Source organism: Uranotaenia lowii, chromosome 3 (genome assembly GCF_029784155.1).
Source record: "Uranotaenia lowii strain MFRU-FL chromosome 3, ASM2978415v1, whole genome shotgun sequence".
Lineage (NCBI taxonomy): Eukaryota > Metazoa > Arthropoda > Insecta > Diptera > Culicidae > Uranotaenia > Uranotaenia lowii.
In genome coordinates this window covers 203,567,677-203,587,945 of record NC_073693.1, presented here as the reverse complement: position 1 = coordinate 203,587,945, position 20,269 = coordinate 203,567,677, and the positions used below count along the sequence as shown (strand labels likewise).

The window sequence follows — 20,269 nt, the reverse complement described above, 5'->3', positions numbered from 1 at the left end:
TGGTTGGCATCATAGGAAATTTTTGCCCCAAACAACCCCATACGACTAGCCCCAGCAATATCGTTGAGAATCGATTAAGAGAAATTCATTAGCAAAAGAGCTCAAAGATCATCATCAACGACGGCTGCCACATCCGTGTGAGCGAAAAGGAATTAAATTACACGTGTTATTTGAATAATGAGCTCGTTAAATAAAGCTACCTGCGCTAAATCAAATGAGGGGGCCTCTTTTTTGCTTTGGGATCTCGGGTGATGAAGTGATAGTTTCCGAGTGATAATAAATTGACCCACAGGGGTTCCTTTTTCTCCTTTCTTCGAACGATGATCTAGCTAGGTTGTAGGTTTCCATCAAACTTCCTATTTCATATTGGAACAACGGTTGCAGAAACATTCATTGAGAAAACTGCTAAAGGGTCACCCAAAGTTTTTAACCCTTCTTCGATAAAAGAAAACTTATCGAATCAAATTTCCTATCCAAAAATAGAAAAAAAAACCTTCATCAAAATATCACATTTCTCTCACTATGCATCAAGGGGTCTCGGATGATCTATGCTGAACACGGCGGGGTGTCCCCATAAATATCGAAAAACTTTCCCAAAGCCTAAAAAAAATGGTCAAACCCTATCCATAATTAATAAACTTCTGTCGAACAGAAAACAATACAGCACCATTAATTTATTCGCTGTTAAATGCGCTGGGACCTTTTTTTTCGTTGGTGCCATTCCACGGCGATGTTTTACGATCTTCATCAGGCTGAAGAAAACTGACGCTTCAGGTCGTTTTCATGCACACATAATAAAACTGAATTTCGGCGACGCTTTATCTATTCGCATCCGCAAGAAGAAAAAAAAAGAATAATTTCAAAGTTGCTGAATAATTATTTTTCTCTTTGAAAAAAGGTTTTTGGAAGAAAGCTATTGTTTATAGCATGCCTCAAATTTCGATTTCAATTGCAAATCTGGAACTGTAAAATTAATCTCATATCTGAATTTTTTGTCGATTTTGTCAATTTTTTAATTTTGTCAATTTTGGCAATTTTTTCAATTTTGTCGATTTTGTCAATTTTTTCAATTTTTTTCAATTTTGTCAATTTTGTCAATTTTGTCAATTTTATCAATTTTGTCAATTATGTCAATTTTGTCAAATTTGTCAATTTTGTAAATTTTGTTAATTTTGTCAATTTTGTAATTTTTTTCAATTTTGTCAATTTTGTCAATTTTGTCAACATTGTCAATTTTGTCAATTTTGTAATTTTTTTCAATTTAGTCAATTTTGTCAATTTTGTCAACATTGTCAATTTTGTTAATTTTGTCAATTTTGTGAATTTTGTCAATTTTGTCAATTTTGTAATTTTTTTCAATTTAGTCAATTTTTCAATTTTGTCAATATTGTCAACTTTGTCAATTTTGTTAATTTTGTCAATTTTGTCAATTTTGTCAATTTTGTCAATTTTGTCAATTTTGTCAATTTTGTCAATTTTGTCAATTTTGTCAATTTTGTCAATTTTGTCAATTTTGTCAATTTTTTCAATTTTTTTCAATTTTGTCAATTTTGTCAATTTTGTCAATTTTGTCAATTTTGTCAAATTTGTCAATTTTGTTAATTTTGTTAATTTTGTCAATTTTGTAATTTTTTTCAATTTTGTCAATTTTGTCAATTTTGTCAACATTGTCAATTTTGTCAATTTTGTAATTTTTTTCAATTTAGTCAATTTTGTCAATTTTGTCAACATTGTCAATTTTGTTAATTTTGTCAATTTTGTGAATTTTGTCAATTTTGTCAATTTTGTAACTTTTTTCAATTTAGTCAATTTTTCAATTTTGTCAATATTGTCAACTTAGTCAATTTTGTTAATTTTGTCAATTTTGTCAATTTTGTCAATTTTGTCAATTTTGTCAATTTTGTCAAATTTGTCAATTTTGTCAATTTTGTCAATTTCATCAATTTTTTAAATTTTGTCAATTTTGTCAATTTCATCAATTTTTTAAATTTTGTCAGTTTTGTCGATTTTGTGAATTTTGTGAATTTTGTCATTTTTTTTCGATTTTATCAATATTGTCAATTCTTGTCATTTTTTTCAATTTTGTTAATGTTTTCGATTTTAACAATATTGTCATTTCTTGTTATTTTTGTCATTTTTTATAATGGTTTTTGGTAGTTTTTGAAATTTTTGTAATTTCTGTAATTTTTGAATTTTTGTTATTTTTGTAATTTCTGTAATTTTTGTAATTTTTGTAATTTTTGTAATTTCTGTAATTTTTGTAAGTCGCGAATGCCACAAAGTTGGTAAAACGACTATAATCGAAACAAAAAAAAAAGTAATTTTTGTAATTTTTGTAATTTTTGTAGTTTTTGTTATTTTTGAAATTTTTGTCATTTTTGTAATTTTTGTATTATTTGTAATTTTTGCAACTTTTATAATTTTTGTAATTTTTGTAATTTTTGTAATTTTTGTATTTTTTTAAATTTTTGTATTTTTTTAAATTTTTGTATTTTTTTAAATTTTTGTTTTTTTTTAAATTTTTGTAATTTTTGTAATTTTTGTAATTTTCGTAATTTTTGTAATTTTTGTAATTTTTGTAATTTTTGTAATTTTTGTAATTTTTGTAATTTTTGTAATTTTTGTAATTTTTGTAATTTTTGTAATTTTTGAAATTTTTGTAATTCTTGTAATTCTTGTAATTTTTGTAATTTTTGTAATTTTTGTAATTTTTGTAATTTTTGTTATTTTGAAATTTTTTATTTTTTGTAATTTTTGTAATTTTTGTCATTTTTGTAATTTTTGATATTTTTGGAACTTTTGTAATTTTTGATATTTTTGGAACTTTTGTAGTTTAAGTTATTTTTGTTATTTTAGTGATTTAAGTCTTTTTGTATTTCTGTAACTTTTGTGATTTTCTTGTGATTTTCGTTATGTTTGTAATTTTGAAATTTTTGTTATTTTTGTAATTTTTGTAATTTTTGTTATTTTCGTAATTTTTGTAATTTTTGTATTTTATGTAATTTTTGTAATTTTTGTAATTTTTGTAATTTTTTAATTTTTGTTTTTCTTTAAATTTTCGTTATTTTTGTTATTTTTGTATTTTGGTATTTTTTGTAATTTTTGTAATTTTTGTGATTTTAAATTTAATAATTTTTGAAATTTTTTAAATTTTTGTAATTTTTGTCATTTTTGTAAGTTTTGTAATTTTTGTAATTTTTTAATTTTTTTATTTTTGTTATTTTTCTAATTTTTGCTTTTTTTTTTAAATTTTCGTTATTTTTGTAATTTTTGTTATTTTTGCCATTTTTGTAATTTTTGTAATTCTTGAATTATTTATAATTTTTGTATTTTTCTTTTTTTTCTCATTTTTGTAATTTTTTAAATTTTGTAATTTTTGGTCATTTTCGTAAATTTTGTCATTTTTGTAATTTTTGTAGTTTTTGTAATTTTTGTCATTTTTGTTATTTTTGTCATTTTTGTAATTTTTGTAATTTTTGTAATTTTTGTAATTTTTGTAATTTTTGTAGTTTTTGTAATTTTTGTAATTTTTGTAATTTTTGTAATTTTTGTAATTTTTGTAATTTTTGTAATTTTTGTAATTTTTGTAATTTTTGTAATTTTTGTAATTTTTGTAATTTTTGTAATTTTTGTAATTTTTGTAATTTTTGTAATTTTTGTAATTTTTGTAATTTTTATAATTTTTGTAATTTTTGTAATTTTTGTAATTTTTGTAATTTTTGTAATTTTTGTAATTTTTGTAATTTTTGTAATTTTTGTAATTTTTGTAATTTTTGTAATTTTTGTAATTTTTGTAATTTTTGTAATTTTTGTAATTTTTGTAATTTTTGTAATTTTTGTAATTTTTGTAATTTTTGTAATATTTGTAAATTTCTGACATTTTTGTAATTTTTGTTTTTTCTTAAGTTTTGTTATTTTTGTAATTGTTTAAATTTTTAATTTTTTTAATTTTTGTAATTTTTGTAATTTTTGTAATTTTTGTAATTTTTGTCATTTTTGTCATTTTTGTAAATTTTGTAATTTTTGTAATTTTTGTAATTTTTGTAATTTTTGTAATTTTTGTAATTTTTGTAATTTTTGTAATTTTTGTAATTTTTGTAATTTTTGTAATTTTTGTAATTTTTGTCATTTTTGTCATTTTTGTAAATTTTGTAATTTTTGTAATTTTTGTAATTTTTGTAATTTTTGTAATTTTTGTAATTTTTGTAATTTTTGTAATTTTTGTAATTTTTGTAATTTTTGTAATTTTTGTAATTTTTGTAATTTTTTTAATTTTTGTCATTTTTGTCATTTTTGTAATTTTTGTAATTTTTGTCATTTTTGTCATTTTTGTCATTTTTGTCATTTTTGTCATTTTTGTCATTCTTGTCGATTTTGTTTCTTGGTTATTTTGGTCATTTTTGTAATTTTTGTAATTTTTGGCATTTTTGTCATTTTTGTCATTTTGTCATTTTGTCATTTTTGTCATTTTTGTCATTTTTGTCATTTTTGTCATTTTTGTCATTTTTGTCATTTTTGTCATTTTTGTCATTTTTGTCATTTTTGTCATTTTTGTCATTTTTGTCATTTTTGTCATTTTTGTCATTTTTGTCATTTTTGTCATTTTTGTCATTTTTGTCATTTTTGTCATTTTTGTCATTTTTGTCATTTTTGTCATTTTTGTCATTTTGTCATTTTTGTCATTTTTGTCATTTTTGTCATTTTTGTCATTTTTGTCATTTTTGTCATTTTTGTCATTTTTGTCATTTTTGTCATTTTTGTCATTTTTGTCATTTTTGTCATTTTTGTCATTTTTGTCATTTTTGTCATTTTTGTAATTTTTGTAATTTTTTCTCATTTTTGTCATTTTTGTCATTTTTGTCATTTTTGTCATTTTTGTCTATTTTGTCATTTTTGTCATTTTTGTCATTTTTGTCATTTTTGTCATTTTTGTCATTTTTGTCATTTTTGTCATTTTTGTCATTTTTGTCATTTTTGTCATTTTTGTCATTTTTGTCATTTTTGTCATTTTTGTCATTTTTGTCAATTTTGTCATTTTCGTCATTTTTGTCATTTTTGTCATTTTTGTCATTTTTGTCATTTTTGTCATTTTTGTCATTTTTGTCATTTTGGTCATTTTTGTGATTTTAGTCATTTTTGGAAATTTTTGTAGTTTGTAGCTAAAATTTTCATTGACTTTAACATTGTAATTTAAAAAAAACGTACGGAATTTATAAAAGCTTTGAATTCTGTCAATAAATATTTCCAAAATTCTGTGTTTTGTATCACAGATTCTGTGATGAAAATTTGCTCAAAATTCCGTAAAATCAAAGATTTTTCTGTGATTTCAGCAACATTAGTTTGAACTGCAAATTCCTATAAATTAAAGTGACAGTGATGAATAAATTGAAAAGTTTTCCATATCTCAGTTCCAATTGTTTTTTTTTCTTTTCGTTGTTTGACACAGCACTCCTATTCAGTGCACCGCATCGTGCCGTGTATGAAATGGAACTACTTCCCGCAAATTTAATCAGTTTTAAGTGATATCCGCTCATATTTAATAGTACCGAGAACTACTTACAGTATTCGCAACTTTGACAGGCTCTGGAAATCGGATTCGTATATCACGGTGATGTTGTTGCCCTGCAGGTCTCTGAAAATGAAGAACAGGAAAAGGATGGCATAAATTAGTTTACGATTTACGGGGAAGGCTTTCGTATAAATGTGTAGATCTCTGTACTCTTCTCAGGATGGTTGGCAGGAAAGTGAATCATTTTCCCACGTGCAATTTACAATGCAAATTATAATCGTGCACTTTCTGATGCAACCAGGCAGCGTGTGTGCGGCTGCCAATCGTGGTGTCAATTAAACTCAAAAATTTCAGATTATACCCAGCTTTTACATTATCTTGTGAATTGTGCAATGTACACGAAATGAGCTGAGCTGGACAACGACGACGCCTCACGACGACAATGCAATGTTGGAACGAAATTAAGTGAACCTTCCAAAACACCAGGAGGGGATGTCCTTTTACTCTCCATTGAAATCTGGCACGTGGTAGCTGTTCTTGGTCCGCAAAAAAAGCAGTAGCTACCCAAAATGGGAAATTTATAGCCCTTCGTGATGGTGTACAGTAGATAACAAAAAAGTTTCATGACAAGAGACACGGGGACTACACACAGAAGTGGAGGCAAAGGGAAGAAATATCTTCCAGAGCAACTTGAACCCAAAAATTCCGAATGCTTGAACTCATAGAGAGCACGTCCTTTGAGATAATGTGCGCGCTTTCGGTCTATTTCTCTCTTACGAGCTGAGTTGGGGCAGGGGTAAGTCAACATCTATGTATCTAGACCAACTAACCACAACCAGTCATGAGGATAATGGAAATATATGACATGCGATATGTTCTGCTGAGGACTAAAGCTAGATGAGATCTAACGATTGTGCAAAATTGCACAAAAAAAAACCTCAAACTAGCACTCGATTCGAGAGTTTGTGGCACACGTTTGTTATCCAACGTTACAAGTGATATGAGAATGAGAGCTTATGACTCAATGTCACGAAAACTGTTAGCCCAAAACAGTGACGATTGGCCTCCTTCAGTCAGCAGAGTTGTAAAGTGGTTGAAGACGATGGTTGGATACAAATTTACGGGGGGATTTTGAGGTTTAGGAAAATGTAGTGAAGAAAGAAGTGAAATGATTATAGCTATTTAAAGCCCAAAACGTTGCTTGTTTTTATCTAGATTTTATTTTTTTTATCGAAGTAAAATGGGTAAAACATTCTTTAGCTCTTAAGATTTCGATTCCAGAATTCTTTGGAAAACTAAACTTAAAATTATTTAGAGCTTAATTTACTCCTTTGAAAATTTTGAGCTTCTTATTTAATCAAAACTCTATGGAACTCATGTTTTATGAATTGTGTAATGCGTTAGAAATAATTATATTCGCAGATTCGCTAAGGATACATTAATAATAATATAAGGGTTAAGACATTATCCCAAGTTATCATCCTATCCTGTCTTAATGTCTTGATATGGAATGATCGACTATTTGTAAAAATATTGATGTTTTCTGATAGTGAAAAACATGTAAATTGATTCCGTATAGATTTGTCAATATTTTTATGATTCCATTAAAAATTCTATCACTAATAAATTTGCCAGAAGCTTTTATCGAAAGCACCTGCCGGTGTTTCGTTCCACACGCACATATTTTTCTTCCAAAATAGAAACACCCGACGCGAAACCGAACCCATAATTCGATCGCTAGAAATGACCGATTCCGAGCTAAATCAACTTCCAGTGTCATAAATTTGGGCCCTAAATGGCCCGGAACCATCAAGCCGGAATCCAAACAAAGCATAATTGCCCGATTGGCGTGTGTTTTTGATGCTCGCTCATCTTTTGGGTAAACCACCTCAGATCGAAATCAAACGGATTTGGGGCTAGAATTGAGAATCCTACAGATGAAAAAGAAGTTTACACTAAAAGCCGTGCGCTTGTGATGTGCATATTTTTCGAGTAAACAGCGATTTTTACGATTCATTAAATTTCGCTAACGCATTTGAACCTTGAAGACATCGGCCCCAGCTAGGAGGAATTTTTCGGCTTAACCGGATAACCCTCTCGGATTCTGCGGGCGTGAATAAAATCATCGAAAATCAGGTGAAGCAACACTATAGAGTGAGATGTTTCACGACACAATTCGGCTAGAGCGGAGATCCGACAATCAATCTGGGCTTAGAATTGATTTTTAAATCATCAATAAATTTCGGATTGCTCGGTTCCACGGAATGTTTTATGCAGATTTTTCACGCCTCTCTCGGCAAAACGATTGGTCTGCAAACATAACAAAGGATGGTTTATTGCTGCCTAATGGAGTTGCAAATTACAATATCGCGTGGAATGTGGATGGAATTAATTTCTCTGTAGTCTTTTCTAAGATTTTTGTGAACAAGGTATGGATTAGATTGAATTGATTTTAAAATAGTTGAAATTATTAAGAAAAAAAAATAATGAAGGTTTATTCTTATTAATCGTTTTAGGTTTAAAATTAATTTTATTAATTTAGTAATGTATTTTCTCAAACACATATTCCTTCGTAAACTCAATGTTTTCTGAAGTTTGTTGGGCATTTAAGTATCTCATTATAAACCTTCGTTTAACCCTTGGAAATACAGCACACGCGATTACGTGACGCGACGCAAAAAATGTTCATTTCGGATGTAAAATTCGACCAAACTTATCGTTAATTGTGTAGCATAATTGCATTCACTGTGTAAATGAATTCAGGGTCCATTTTCAGTTTAAGTGAAAAAGATCGTGAAAAAATATTAAAAGAAAAAGTGAAAAATCTTATTCCTTCAATAATAAGATAATGATATAATAATCATGATCAAATTGATTAAAAATACTTTGTAGTCTCAGTAAAAAAACCCTTCTTAAACTTTGAGATTTTTTTTCGTTATGCTCAGTTTTCCATGAAAAAAAAAACGGGATTTTTTTTTATGTTTGTTATCCATCAGGGGTGCACGGATTCACCGCAGCTTCTGTCACATGCTTCATTATCTAAAAAGTCTAAATAATCTACATTAATCTATAATAAGTTCAACAAATCTCCAACGCAGCGTACCCGGACCCCATGGCTTCGTATGAACCGTTATGGAGTGAGTGTATTGTGCGTATTGATGTAGGTATATTTTTGGAAGAACAAGTCAATCAAGTGGCTAATTTACTTACAGGTATTCCGGCATCCGTGTATATACCTGGCCAACTGGCAACTGATTGAACATCTATATATATACACTGCCGGCCAAAAGTTTGGGATCACCCACTAAAAAACATGCAAATTTTGATCGTTCATATCTCAGCCGTCTTAGGACATATTGAAAATCTTCTGATCTCATTTGAAAGACAATGAGCAATAGCTATCTCAAAGGTATTTTGCCCAAATATAATGTTTTAGTTTTGAACTTTAAACTTAACCTAAAGTTATAACATTTTCAAAAAATCGCACTCAATATTCAAAGCCGATCATCTCGGGATAGGGTGGACCAAATCTCAAAATTTGATTGGCATTAGAATTCCTGTTCTTCACTTCTCAAAACACAATCAAAAAATTTTGTGAAAAAATTCAAAAACGTATTTTTTATTAATAAAATAGACACTTGAGTTATCGTCCAAAAGTTTGGGATCACCTCTTTGTATGGTGAGTTTGGGATCATTCTTATAAAAACATGCAAATTTATTTTATTCATATCTTTCTCATCTAACATCGTATTGCAGATTTGAAAGGTTCATTTGGAAGCTAAGGAACTGTTGTTTTTTAATAAATTCATTCAAAAATTATATTTTGAAGTGAAAACCATAAAAAAATCACCTGAAATTAATTGTTTTTTTGAAAGTTCCCAGATTTTTTTATAGTTCTCACCTTAAAATATAATTTTTGAATGAATTTATTAAAAAACAACAATTCCTAAGCTTCCAAATGAACCCTTAAGATCTGCAATACGATGTTAGATGAGAAAGATATGAATAAAATAAATTTGCATGTTTTTATAAGAATGATCCCAAACTCACCATACAAAGAGGTGATCCCAAACTTTTGGACGATAACTCAAGTGTCTATTTTATTAATTAAAAATACGTTTTTGAATTTTTTCACAAAATTTTTTGATTGTGTTTTGAGAAGTAAAGAACAGGAATTCTAATGCCACTCAAATTTTGAGATTTGGTCCACCCTATCCCGAGATGATCGGCTTTGAATATTGAGTGCGATTTTTTAAAAATGTTATAACTTTAGGTTAAGTTTTAAGTTCAAAACTAAAACATTATATTTGGGCAAAATACCTCCGAGATAGCTATTGCTCATTATCTTTCAAATGAGATCAGAAGATTTTCAATATGTCCTAAGACGGCTGAGATATGAACGATCAAAATTTGCATGTTTTTTAGTGGGTGATCCCAAACTTTTGGCCGGCAGTGTATACTAGCTGACCCGGTAAACTTCGTTTTACCTTTAAATAAATAAATCGTAATAAATGTTTTGTTTCATCCACACGTCCTTAACTTTATCGTGCTCGCGAATCGAATTTTTTGAAAATCGTACTAAATTGTACGGCTTTCCCATTTAAAGTTGATTTAGTATGAGGACCCCTTTCCATAAAAAGTGAGATTCTTGAAACTATTATACAAACCATCTCTGACCCAAAAAACCCGCGGATACCAAATTTTACTTCATTCCGACCAACCGTTTATACGTGATGTAATTACAAAGAAAACGCTTCCATTTTTATATATAAGATAAGAAGATTTTTTGTACTCAAAAATGTATGGTAGCCCTCCTTTCTCCTTTATATCTGTCCGCTGAAAAAAGGTGGGGCTTCAATTTATAATAGAAACATTTCTCGTATCCAACCCTCACATGCCAAACATGGTTCAAATTTACTCGATCAGATCTCCAGTTATACTGAAAATTGTAAGGGAGACCTCACCTCCCCCTTTTCATCCACCTTTTTGAAGGATTAAGGGATACCAAATATTCAAAGGAGCATTTCTAGTACCCAAATATTGTTCCATGCCAAATTTGGTTCCATTTGTTGTTGTAGTTCTTGAGTTGTGCAATAAAAATTGTTTGGTACTTCCATCCCTCTTTCCTTTCTCCCCGCTGGAAGAAGGAAGGGGTCTCAAACAATCATTAGAACATGTCACGTTCCCAAATATCCGCCCATGCCCAATTTGATTCCATTTGCTTGATTAGTATTTGAGTTATTTTAAAATTAAAAAGAGGGCCCCTCTCCCCTTTATATCTCCCTACTGAAAAGAGGGAGCGGTTTCAATTAATCATAGAAATATTTTTCGTATCCAAATACCTTCCCATGACAAATTTGGTTCCATTTGCTTTATAAGTTTTTGAGTTATGTAAAAAAATATTAAAGAGGCCCCTCCCCCTTTCAACTGCAAAAAGGGAGGGGTCTCAAATAATCATTGATATATTTTTCGTATCAAAATACCTTCCCATGCCAAATTTGGATCCAATATCTTAAATAGTTTTCGATTTACATTAAAAATTGTAAGGTAGCCCCCCTCCCCCCTTTCTAACACCCCACAGGGAGGGGTACCTTATATTCATTGAAATATTCTCCATTTCCAAATACCACCCCATGCCAAATTTGATACCATTTGCTTGATTGGTTCTCGAGTTATGCAAAAAATTGTCTTTTGTTAGGGAGGCCCCTCCCCCCCTTCATGTTAGGGGGAAGGATCCCAAACTATAATAGGAACCTTTTTCGGCCTCCAATACCCCCACCTGCCAAGTTTCACGTAAATCGGTTCAGTAGTTTCTGAGTCTATAGGGAACAGACAGACAGACAGAAATTCATTTTTATATATATAGACTAGCTGCCCCGGTGTGCTTTGCTACACCGTCCAAAAATAAATAATATTTGTTTAAATAATTGAAATATAGATTTATTTCCTAGACAGTATTTCCAACCAAATTTTAACATAATTTAGAAGTAAACACTTCAAAAAGAAGGCTACAACTGGAGTTTCGAAGTTCAATACAAAGATGATTTAATGATATAGACTTCCCAGCCCTTTTCCTCTTCCAATGCAAGAAGTGCTCACGAAGTACTATAAAATCATTTTAAAGTATTTAAATGACGCTAAATTTCGCTTTATTTGTCTGATAAGGTTTCAAATTATGCCAAATATAATATGAATAAAGACTTGCCTCCTTTTTTACGACTCCACCCAGAAAATGCAAGGGTCTCAAATTATTTGAACGCAAACAATCTCTCTTCCTTTTGCTTGATATATTCTCGATTAATGCCAACAGACTTGTATGGAAGCCCTGATTGGTTAATAAGTTTTCAAGCTATACAATGCAATTTTTTTTTGAAAATCTCTTTTTCTCTCCCTTCTTCACGCTGTAATGTATGAAGGTTCGTAAAAATCATAAAAACATATTTAGTACCCAAATACCTTCTCACGTTAAAATCATGTTAATAATTTTTTCAAACTTGTAGAGAGGACACATTATAACTCGAGGTGATGCCAAACAGCACTTGTCATGGTATGAAATCTGGCGACTTTCATATTGAGAATTACTATATATTTTCTATTTGTTGAAGCAAAAAGTGCAAAATAAATTCATATGGATAAGCTGTAACCTAATGACTCATGGGAAAGAATGGATTTTAAAAGAGAAAATATATGTTTAAATTGTGTTATTCGACTAAATAACATAAATTTTCTTTTTTCAATTTTTTTTTTGCTTTGAATCCTTTTTAAGAATTTTCATGATTTAAACTTACTGACCGTTAACAATCGATTGAAAAGCAGACTTTCAACAATTGCATGGATGGGTAAAAATTTGTTCATGCTTCGACGGTGACATGATTACATTCTAAAAATATTCATGTAAACTTCATTCAAAACCTAAAAAGGATGATTTTTGCACCGAGAAGGGTAACGGTCATCAAAGTTTCATTTGATTCTATTTTTTAAAATTTCAATCTCAATTTCAATTCAGATACCATAGTTGAACTTTTATAAAACCCAAGAAAAATATGTAAATCTTTGAAACAATTCATTTTTCGTTTGTTGCTTAACTAAATTAGCTCTCAACAAACTCTTGTTGAAAGTAAAATATGCAAAAATGTTGATAATGAGATATAAGGTTAACTTTTTTTCGTATATTAAGGTAAATGAAAACTCAATGCTTTTTCTGAAGTTTTTCATAGATTCGAAACATAATGTAAAGGCTTTGTTTAAAATGTCAATGATATATCTACACTTCACTTTTACTGAATGCTGTTTGAAGCATTAGACCTTTATTCAACACCCTTTCTGACCTTTCTCACAAAATGCTGAATCACTTTGGAGAACAAATTCTTAAAAGGTAAATGTTTCGTGGAGAGGAGTTAATATTATTTTCAACACTTTCAGGACATATTAAAAATTCTGCTTCAACTGGAAGATCAATAACAAAAAAACGGATCAAAAGTCTCTTCTATTTAGTAAAAATATGTAATACAAAAACTCACTTTTCATGTTATGTTGAGTTTATTTAGTGTGATTGTTTTTTTGAGCCCAGCAATTTATAGATGAAGAAATAATTTATACATTTTTTTCATAAATGTTGAAAGTACTGTTCTAGTGTACTTTCTACTGAAAATTCTTCCGGAAAATCCTCACTTTTTGTTATGAATAATTGGTTCATTTTATAGATAACCTTCTCTTATACTTGCAAAAAATAAAAAGAATTCTTTGCATTCGGCCTTTAACTACATCAATCCTCTATAATCTACTTTAGAGGGCAGGCTCTTGTTGAGTTCATGTAGCTATGCATTTCCATCTAATTTTGCTGTTGTTCTGAAAATTTAAAGGTGCTTGATACATCTTCAGTTAAGTACATTCGTACATGATCAAAAAATATTTTCGATCTATTTCTGTCGAAAACATCTATTTTTTCTGTTATCGATATGAATCAAAACTAACCTTCTAGGCGTATTGCATTCTACAATGGTATGTTAATCTTTCCACTTTATTTTTTCAAACACGGGAAGAAGTCATACCAATATTTCATATGCGTCAGTATTAAATTCATATTTTTTAGACAATTGCCGATTCCATTCGCATTCGCCAGTCGCCTAAAACTTCGGCTGGCGCTACTCAGCAACTCTCCGTTTTATGAAATAACAGTTTTTTTAAATTGTACCACCTTCTCTTTTGAGATGATGTTACACATTCTCCCTGTATTTTCAATGGAAGCTGAAGACTTTCAATTCGAGTCAGTCAAAAGTTATCGACGATGGAACGCGAAAGGTGAGAGAAAATTCTGCACACTCACGTAGAGAAACCGACGTGGTCAGGGGTAAAGATCGCGAAATTCCTGAAATATCCAAAATCGACTGTAAGTTCGGTGCTGCAACGTTACCGGGAGACCCTTACGGTGAATCGAACAAAACAAACCAGGCTTAAAAGTGGAACATATGACCGGAAGCTGCGAGCAAAGGTAATTCGATCAGTTCACAATAATCCTGGAAACTTCTTGCGTGATTTGGCAAAAAGTTCAAGAAGAAACACAGTACAGCTCGACGAATTTGTTTGCGAGAAGGCTTGGATAGTATCATGCAAGCAAACACCCCAACATGACGCTGAAACAAAACCTGGTTGCCAAAACCAGGGCAAGGAAGCAGTACGAGAAAGTGTTGACCAAGTACAACGGATGCATTTTGATGGACGACGAAACTTACGTCAAAATGGATTTTGGACAAATACTCGGTAACAAATTTTACCTTGCGAAGCGTAAAGGGAATGTTGCGAATAGATTCAAGATTGTTTTCGCAGATAAATTTGCTCGTAAGTTGATGATTTGGCAAGGGATCTGTAGTTGTGGGAAGAAGACTAAGATTTTCATCACTGGGGACACAATGAATGGAAATGTTTACAAAGAAGAATGTCTCCAGAAGAGGGTTTTGCCATTCATTCGGTCCCCCAAAGGTCCGGTGAAGTTCTGGCCGGACCTGGCAAGCTGCCACTACAGCCGGGATGTTGTTAAGTGGTATAAGAAGAACAAAATAGATTTTGTTAAAAAAGTATCAACCCACCAAACTGTCCGGATTTTCGTCCCATCGAGAAATATTGTGCAATAGTTAAGGGCAAACTAAAGAAATGTGGCAGAACCATGAAAAACCCGCTCAAATAGAAAAGTGGTGGAACAAGATGGCGAATGAGGTTACCAGCAGTACAGTGCAGAAAATGATGGGTGGTATCACAAAAAAAGTTCGAAAATTCACCCGAAAAGCTGACGAATGATTTTTATGTATTTTTTTTCCTTAAAGTGCAATAAAAACCCTACAAAATGAAATTTTTACTTTTGTTGTACGTTATTTCTTTGCGGAGAAATGATCTATTTTATCCGACCAGATTCTATGTGAAATAGACTTTACAAAACCATCATCGTTTATTTTGCTTAAACTCTAACAGATTCGAACTTTGTAGCGCAGCTATCTGACAAATAGATTTGAATTTCATAATTTTTAAAGCAAGAAACCTGTTCAAAGTAAGTATTCTTCTAAAACAAATCTTCCCCTACTGAAGCTTAATTTGATGACTTCACACCCATAAATCCAATCTCACTCGGTTTAAAAGAAGAAAATATGACGAAACCAATAACTACCAATAGTCATCGCGCCTTAGATTCTGTGGTCAGTTTGCCGCGGCGACCTATCGGTAATATATCACTGAGTTATGGAATCGTTGCTATATGGATGCCTCTGCGTGCTGTTGTGGAATGTAAATTATCGCGGCCATAAAACTTGCTTTATGTGTTCATCGACGACTAAACTCGGGAGTTTGCGTTTGAGGAGAAGCTCCTCTGCAAAGACAAGGAGAAACGTCATGCCTTTAACACTTTGGAAGGCGCAAGACGATAGAGACATCGAGAAATCATTAACACTTTCCTTCCAACGCACACCGACACCGTATTGAGGCACTTGAATGCAAATTGAAGCAATAAAATATTTTATAGACAATACGACTGGGCCCTCCTTCGATTTTTCCATTCATTTTGGTATCTGATCGACTAGTAAGTTCATCAGCCAGGAGGACGTTTGCTGCTATCTTTATAATCACCATATTTATGAGCAGGAAGCTCCAAAAATTTGCCAGATTAATTGTACGGTGTGCGTTGCGCGGTCGCGATCCAAAAGTTATCATCGACTGGGGTTAATTTGGCGGTTCTCGTAGCTTGCGTAGAGTTATGGCTAGGAGCGGCCCAATGAGGTGGCAACCACGTTGATCGATTGCCCAGAAACAGCGTGAAGTCGTGTTTAGACATATCTTTATGGCCCCATAGATATTGTCCAGATTTCGCCGGCAATGTTCCGAAAGGAGGAATAGTAATGAATTTCACAGAAACTATTGCCAAACTATGGCTACGGCGGCCACTTCCAAGAACTTTGGGCAAATCGATTGCAAAATTATGCGCATCGATTAGAGAGTTTGCTTCCCGACTTGTTCGTTGTCCGAAAAAAAAACAAGTGGTCGTAAAGCGAAAAATTCCGTTGTTCCGTTGCCGAGAGTGCTGATGTCCAATAGTTGCCCAGCCAAAAAGACCAGAACCAACTAACGGCTGAAGTTCTGCCATGTGGCGTGTTTGCTTAAGAAATTTTCGGGCCACACCACACGCGAAAACGATTTCCTCCTTTCGAACAACTTCGACAAAATGATCGATCGAGTTTTAGTTGCTCGATTTCCGACTTTAACCGGGGCCATGTTTATGTTTATTGATGACCGGCGGAACATTTTCGAAGGGGGCCAAGCGGTATTTCCACACGAAGGAGATGATGATGATGTTGATGGCCGTCGTTTGCAATATTGAAATAACAGGAACGCGTCCAAAAGACCTCACACGTCGACTTCTGAGAGCCGCGTTTGGGAGTTGTTCGTTCTTTCGTACGTGGTCAATTTCCCAAATAGGAACATCTTGATTCCCCAGGGTGGATTGGTTATTTATTCGCTCAAATGGGTCGTAGATAGAGTTTGTCCAATTTTCAGCTTGTTTGTTTTTCCCGAGTATTATGCAGCACCAATATGTAAATTTGAAAATTTTGCTTTAAAAGTTATAGTAACCAGCAAAAAGCCTCCTCAATGAATCCTTACAGGAAACAGAAAACTACTTCTATATATCATAAAATCGAAATACGAATAAGTAAGATATTAGAATTAAATTGAAAAATTTAAAATGAGGCTGCTCAAGCGAGAGACACAAGTTTCTCAATGAATCCAGAACAATATTTAATAACTTCGCCCTCGAAAACTGATAGGACACCATCAACGCCCTCAGGTCATTCCGACATCAGACATCAGCACCCGGGAAAAATGGCACAAAAGGGTTAAAGACTTGCCCGCAGTTGCTGAAATATCGAAACAAACATTTCTCATTTCGCCACACCGCCAGACATCTAACAGAGTGGTGTACTGGTAGAATTCCTTTCTTGTTTTGCTCCCAGCAGCAAAATCATCAGAAGAAACTCTTTCAAAAAGTGATGATGGTTGTTGTTATTTGCACTCGACTCCTCGGCGAATCAAAAACTGCAAGAAGTGGTGAAAAGTTCGCGAAAAAGTGTACCGAACCATCAACAGCAGCTTCAGTTGGAGTAAGAAGGACAAAAGTGAAAAAAAAAACGCAGAAAAAGCTGCAGCCAAAATTACTCCAACGAACTTGAAATCACCATCAGAACGGAATTCGTTTTTTCCCTACAACAATCGCAAAAAAGCAAAAAAGCAAAAAAAGGACGAGTACTTCTTCGACAATTGCAAACAACTTTGGGCAGGGCGGGAGCTTTTTTTGATGAGTTATCTTTTGCTTTTTCTTGGATAAGTTCTGTAATTATTCAAAACCTATTTGGTACTGCCGAATTGTAAGTTTTGATCGATAATGTGCCACAACTTGAAGCTTTTGTTTCAGGTTTTGGTTATATGATGGTTCATTCTAATATACCGATGAACTGTGATTTTTGAGGTACTAAAGATGTATAATTAATTTCGATGCCTTTTGGGTCCCAGGTATCAGTGTACAATTTGAGATGATTTAGTTGATTCCTGAATTAGCGCAACACGTTCCAATTTTGTTTGAACATTTGTATGGGAGAATAAATTTTTGCACCTAAATTCATCCAGAACATTCAAATTAACTTAAAATAAGGTTTGTCTTTTATTTAAAAAAAAATCGCTGTAGTCTTGATTTGGAAAACAATCATCACGTTTAGAAATTTAATAGTTGATAATTGAATTTTATTTGAATAAAAGACGAAAATATTTAATTTTATTTCAAGACTGACAGTGACCAAAGTCAAACATAAAACCCTTTTCTGTATTAAAATTCATTCAGTTACTAAAATAAAAGGCTGAAAAAGTTCTGATATTCGAAATAATAACTTTATATATCTATTTATAATACAACATTTTCAATTACACTGACAAATTACAGATTGGCAAATAGGCTGATAAAACCAAAATAAAATTAATGAATCCCAAGTTTTGTTGTTAATGTAGAAAGTACAAAGATAATTCAAATTTAGTTGACATTGCGCATTGCAATTTAACTTTAAAGTTGTTACTCCGAATCAAATCAATTACAGATTAAATAATTATCGATTTAAAAACATGATTTTAAATCATGACAATTAGAGTAATGTTTATAAATTTTTAATCGAAGATTTTAAAGTTTAAAATTTCGAGATATGAATATTTTGTCGCAATCAATTGGAATATTCGGTTCTGAAAAGCAAAGAAGGTGGAAACTATGTTTTACTTATTTAAAATTTAGTTTAGAAAATTATGTTTTCTAGAACACAGAAATTCAGAATTGAAAATCAAAGACAAACTTCATGTAATTTAAAAAAACGATTTATATTCGGATTTTTTTTTGAAAATTAAAACGAAATATCATCAAGAAAAAGATAAGTTTTCTTTTAAAATTTTTGCAGAATTTTCTTTAAATTCGTCTGATTATTTAAAAAAAAATCAAAAAAAGAAATTGATTGATAACTTATCTAAAGGAAGAGCTTTTTGGTACTTATGATTGAATGATTGATTTGGTAGATTTAAGCGTCCTGAACTCGTCTTTGTCTATCACCTTGCGTTTTGGTGATATTGAGTTTATAAGCTATAAAATGTATCAGTTGAAAGTGAAATCTATGTATCATCGATAACTGATAAAGTAACAAATTTACGGTTACAGGAAAAAAAAACTGATTCTAAATTAGTTCATTAAACCCATTCAATTAAGGCATACCATTTCAATGATTATGATGCATGATCTAAAAAAGTTAAAATCTACAGTTTATAAACATTTGGAAAAATGACATTACAAGTATTTCTGGCATTACTGAGTATAGTTTAAGAGAAAATTGAATTCACTTGAAACACAATTTTTCAAACTTGCAAAACGATTAGATTTTCGCTATGAAAATATATAAAATTAAATATGGTTTGAAACTTCATTAGAAATGGGAAAAAGTACACCTAATGAAAACTTCTGTAACTTTTTCGTAAAATTACTTGAAGTCTTGAGAAAAGTTGAGAATTGATGTATACCTTAATTTTTTTATTGATGTGTTTTTGTTTTAAAGTTTTGTCAAAACAAAATTTCTTAAATGATTTTAAAATATTTGCAAAAGCTTTAAAAAAACAAAAGTCAAAATTCGCTTTCTTATTCTTTGCACCTCGAAGGTTGTTTATTTTTTGGCCTTGTATAATTTTTCAAAACGTTTTCGAATGTAAAGTTGAGCATTTAGAAAAACAAGAAACACAAAATAAAATTGAGGCTGAAATTTTTTTGAACTTCAAACTTTGAAGAAGAATATTTCATAGCCGAACATTTTTTTGTAAATAAAATTTTTTAGTAATAATGTAGAGGATACTAGGTTTTAGATTTTGATTTGCTAATTCTGATGACCATCGTAAGTTATGAAACATGGCGATGATGTATAAAATAAGCATTCGATGAATTTATATCGAAATTAGAAAGGTTGGATTCAAATTCTGAATTTGTTTGGTTTTTGTATGTCAAGTTTAGAGTTTAAATACAAAAGGTTGATTAATTTCAAATCGAAATTTACAATTAAAAATTAGTTTCAATTCGTGAACGGCATATATGTAAATTATGTCGTACAATTAAATGTCTCAAGTCTGGGATGATGGCGAGAAAAATTTCTAACTTTCTTGTTCGCACGTCCTTGATAGAAGCCAAGTAATTCATGATAAAAGTTATAACCATAATAAAATTAAAAAAATTGAAACCAATGAAATGTGTTCGAAAATAGCAGTCTTTGCTTTCTAGGGATTTCAGTAATTTCATGAAATATTTTTGCAAATCAACAATGTAAAGCAGTTTCTTGTATTTTTAATTTTTTATTTTCATCCTACAGTAAAGCAGCTTTCAAATAAGCAGTAATAAACGGCCAATTAAAAAATTTTACATTTTGAAAAACATTTTTTTTTTGGTACTACATCGAACATCTTGTTTAGGGTACATGTTAGGTTTTGTAGTTTGTTTACATGAAATGTCCTGCAAGTTTCAAGAAATATTAAGCATCCAAAGTTATATTTTTTTTTAAACTTCCAGTACATCTTTGGTGATTTTTGTATGAAAAATTTGGTTTTCCCATACATATTTCCATACAAAATTAAAACTCGTTGCGCTAATTCAGGACTCAACGAATCCCTTCCAAATTTTTTTATTGCTATTTTGAGTAGTCAAAACAACCAAAATAA

At 30.9% G+C, this 20,269-nt stretch overlaps 1 protein-coding gene across 4 annotated transcripts in view; it reads right to left on the bottom strand.

Annotated features, from left to right (window-relative positions):
- Positions 1–20,269, bottom strand: part of LOC129757426 (protein slit) — a 549,037-nt gene that overhangs the window by 62,824 nt on the left and 465,944 nt on the right. For all 4 annotated transcript variants that reach the window (XM_055754647.1, XM_055754648.1, XM_055754649.1 and 1 more), the window contains exon 2: positions 5,561–5,632. In XM_055754647.1, the coding sequence (XP_055610622.1) occupies positions 5,561–5,632 (72 nt within the window). The remainder of the gene's footprint in view (positions 1–5,560; positions 5,633–20,269) is intronic.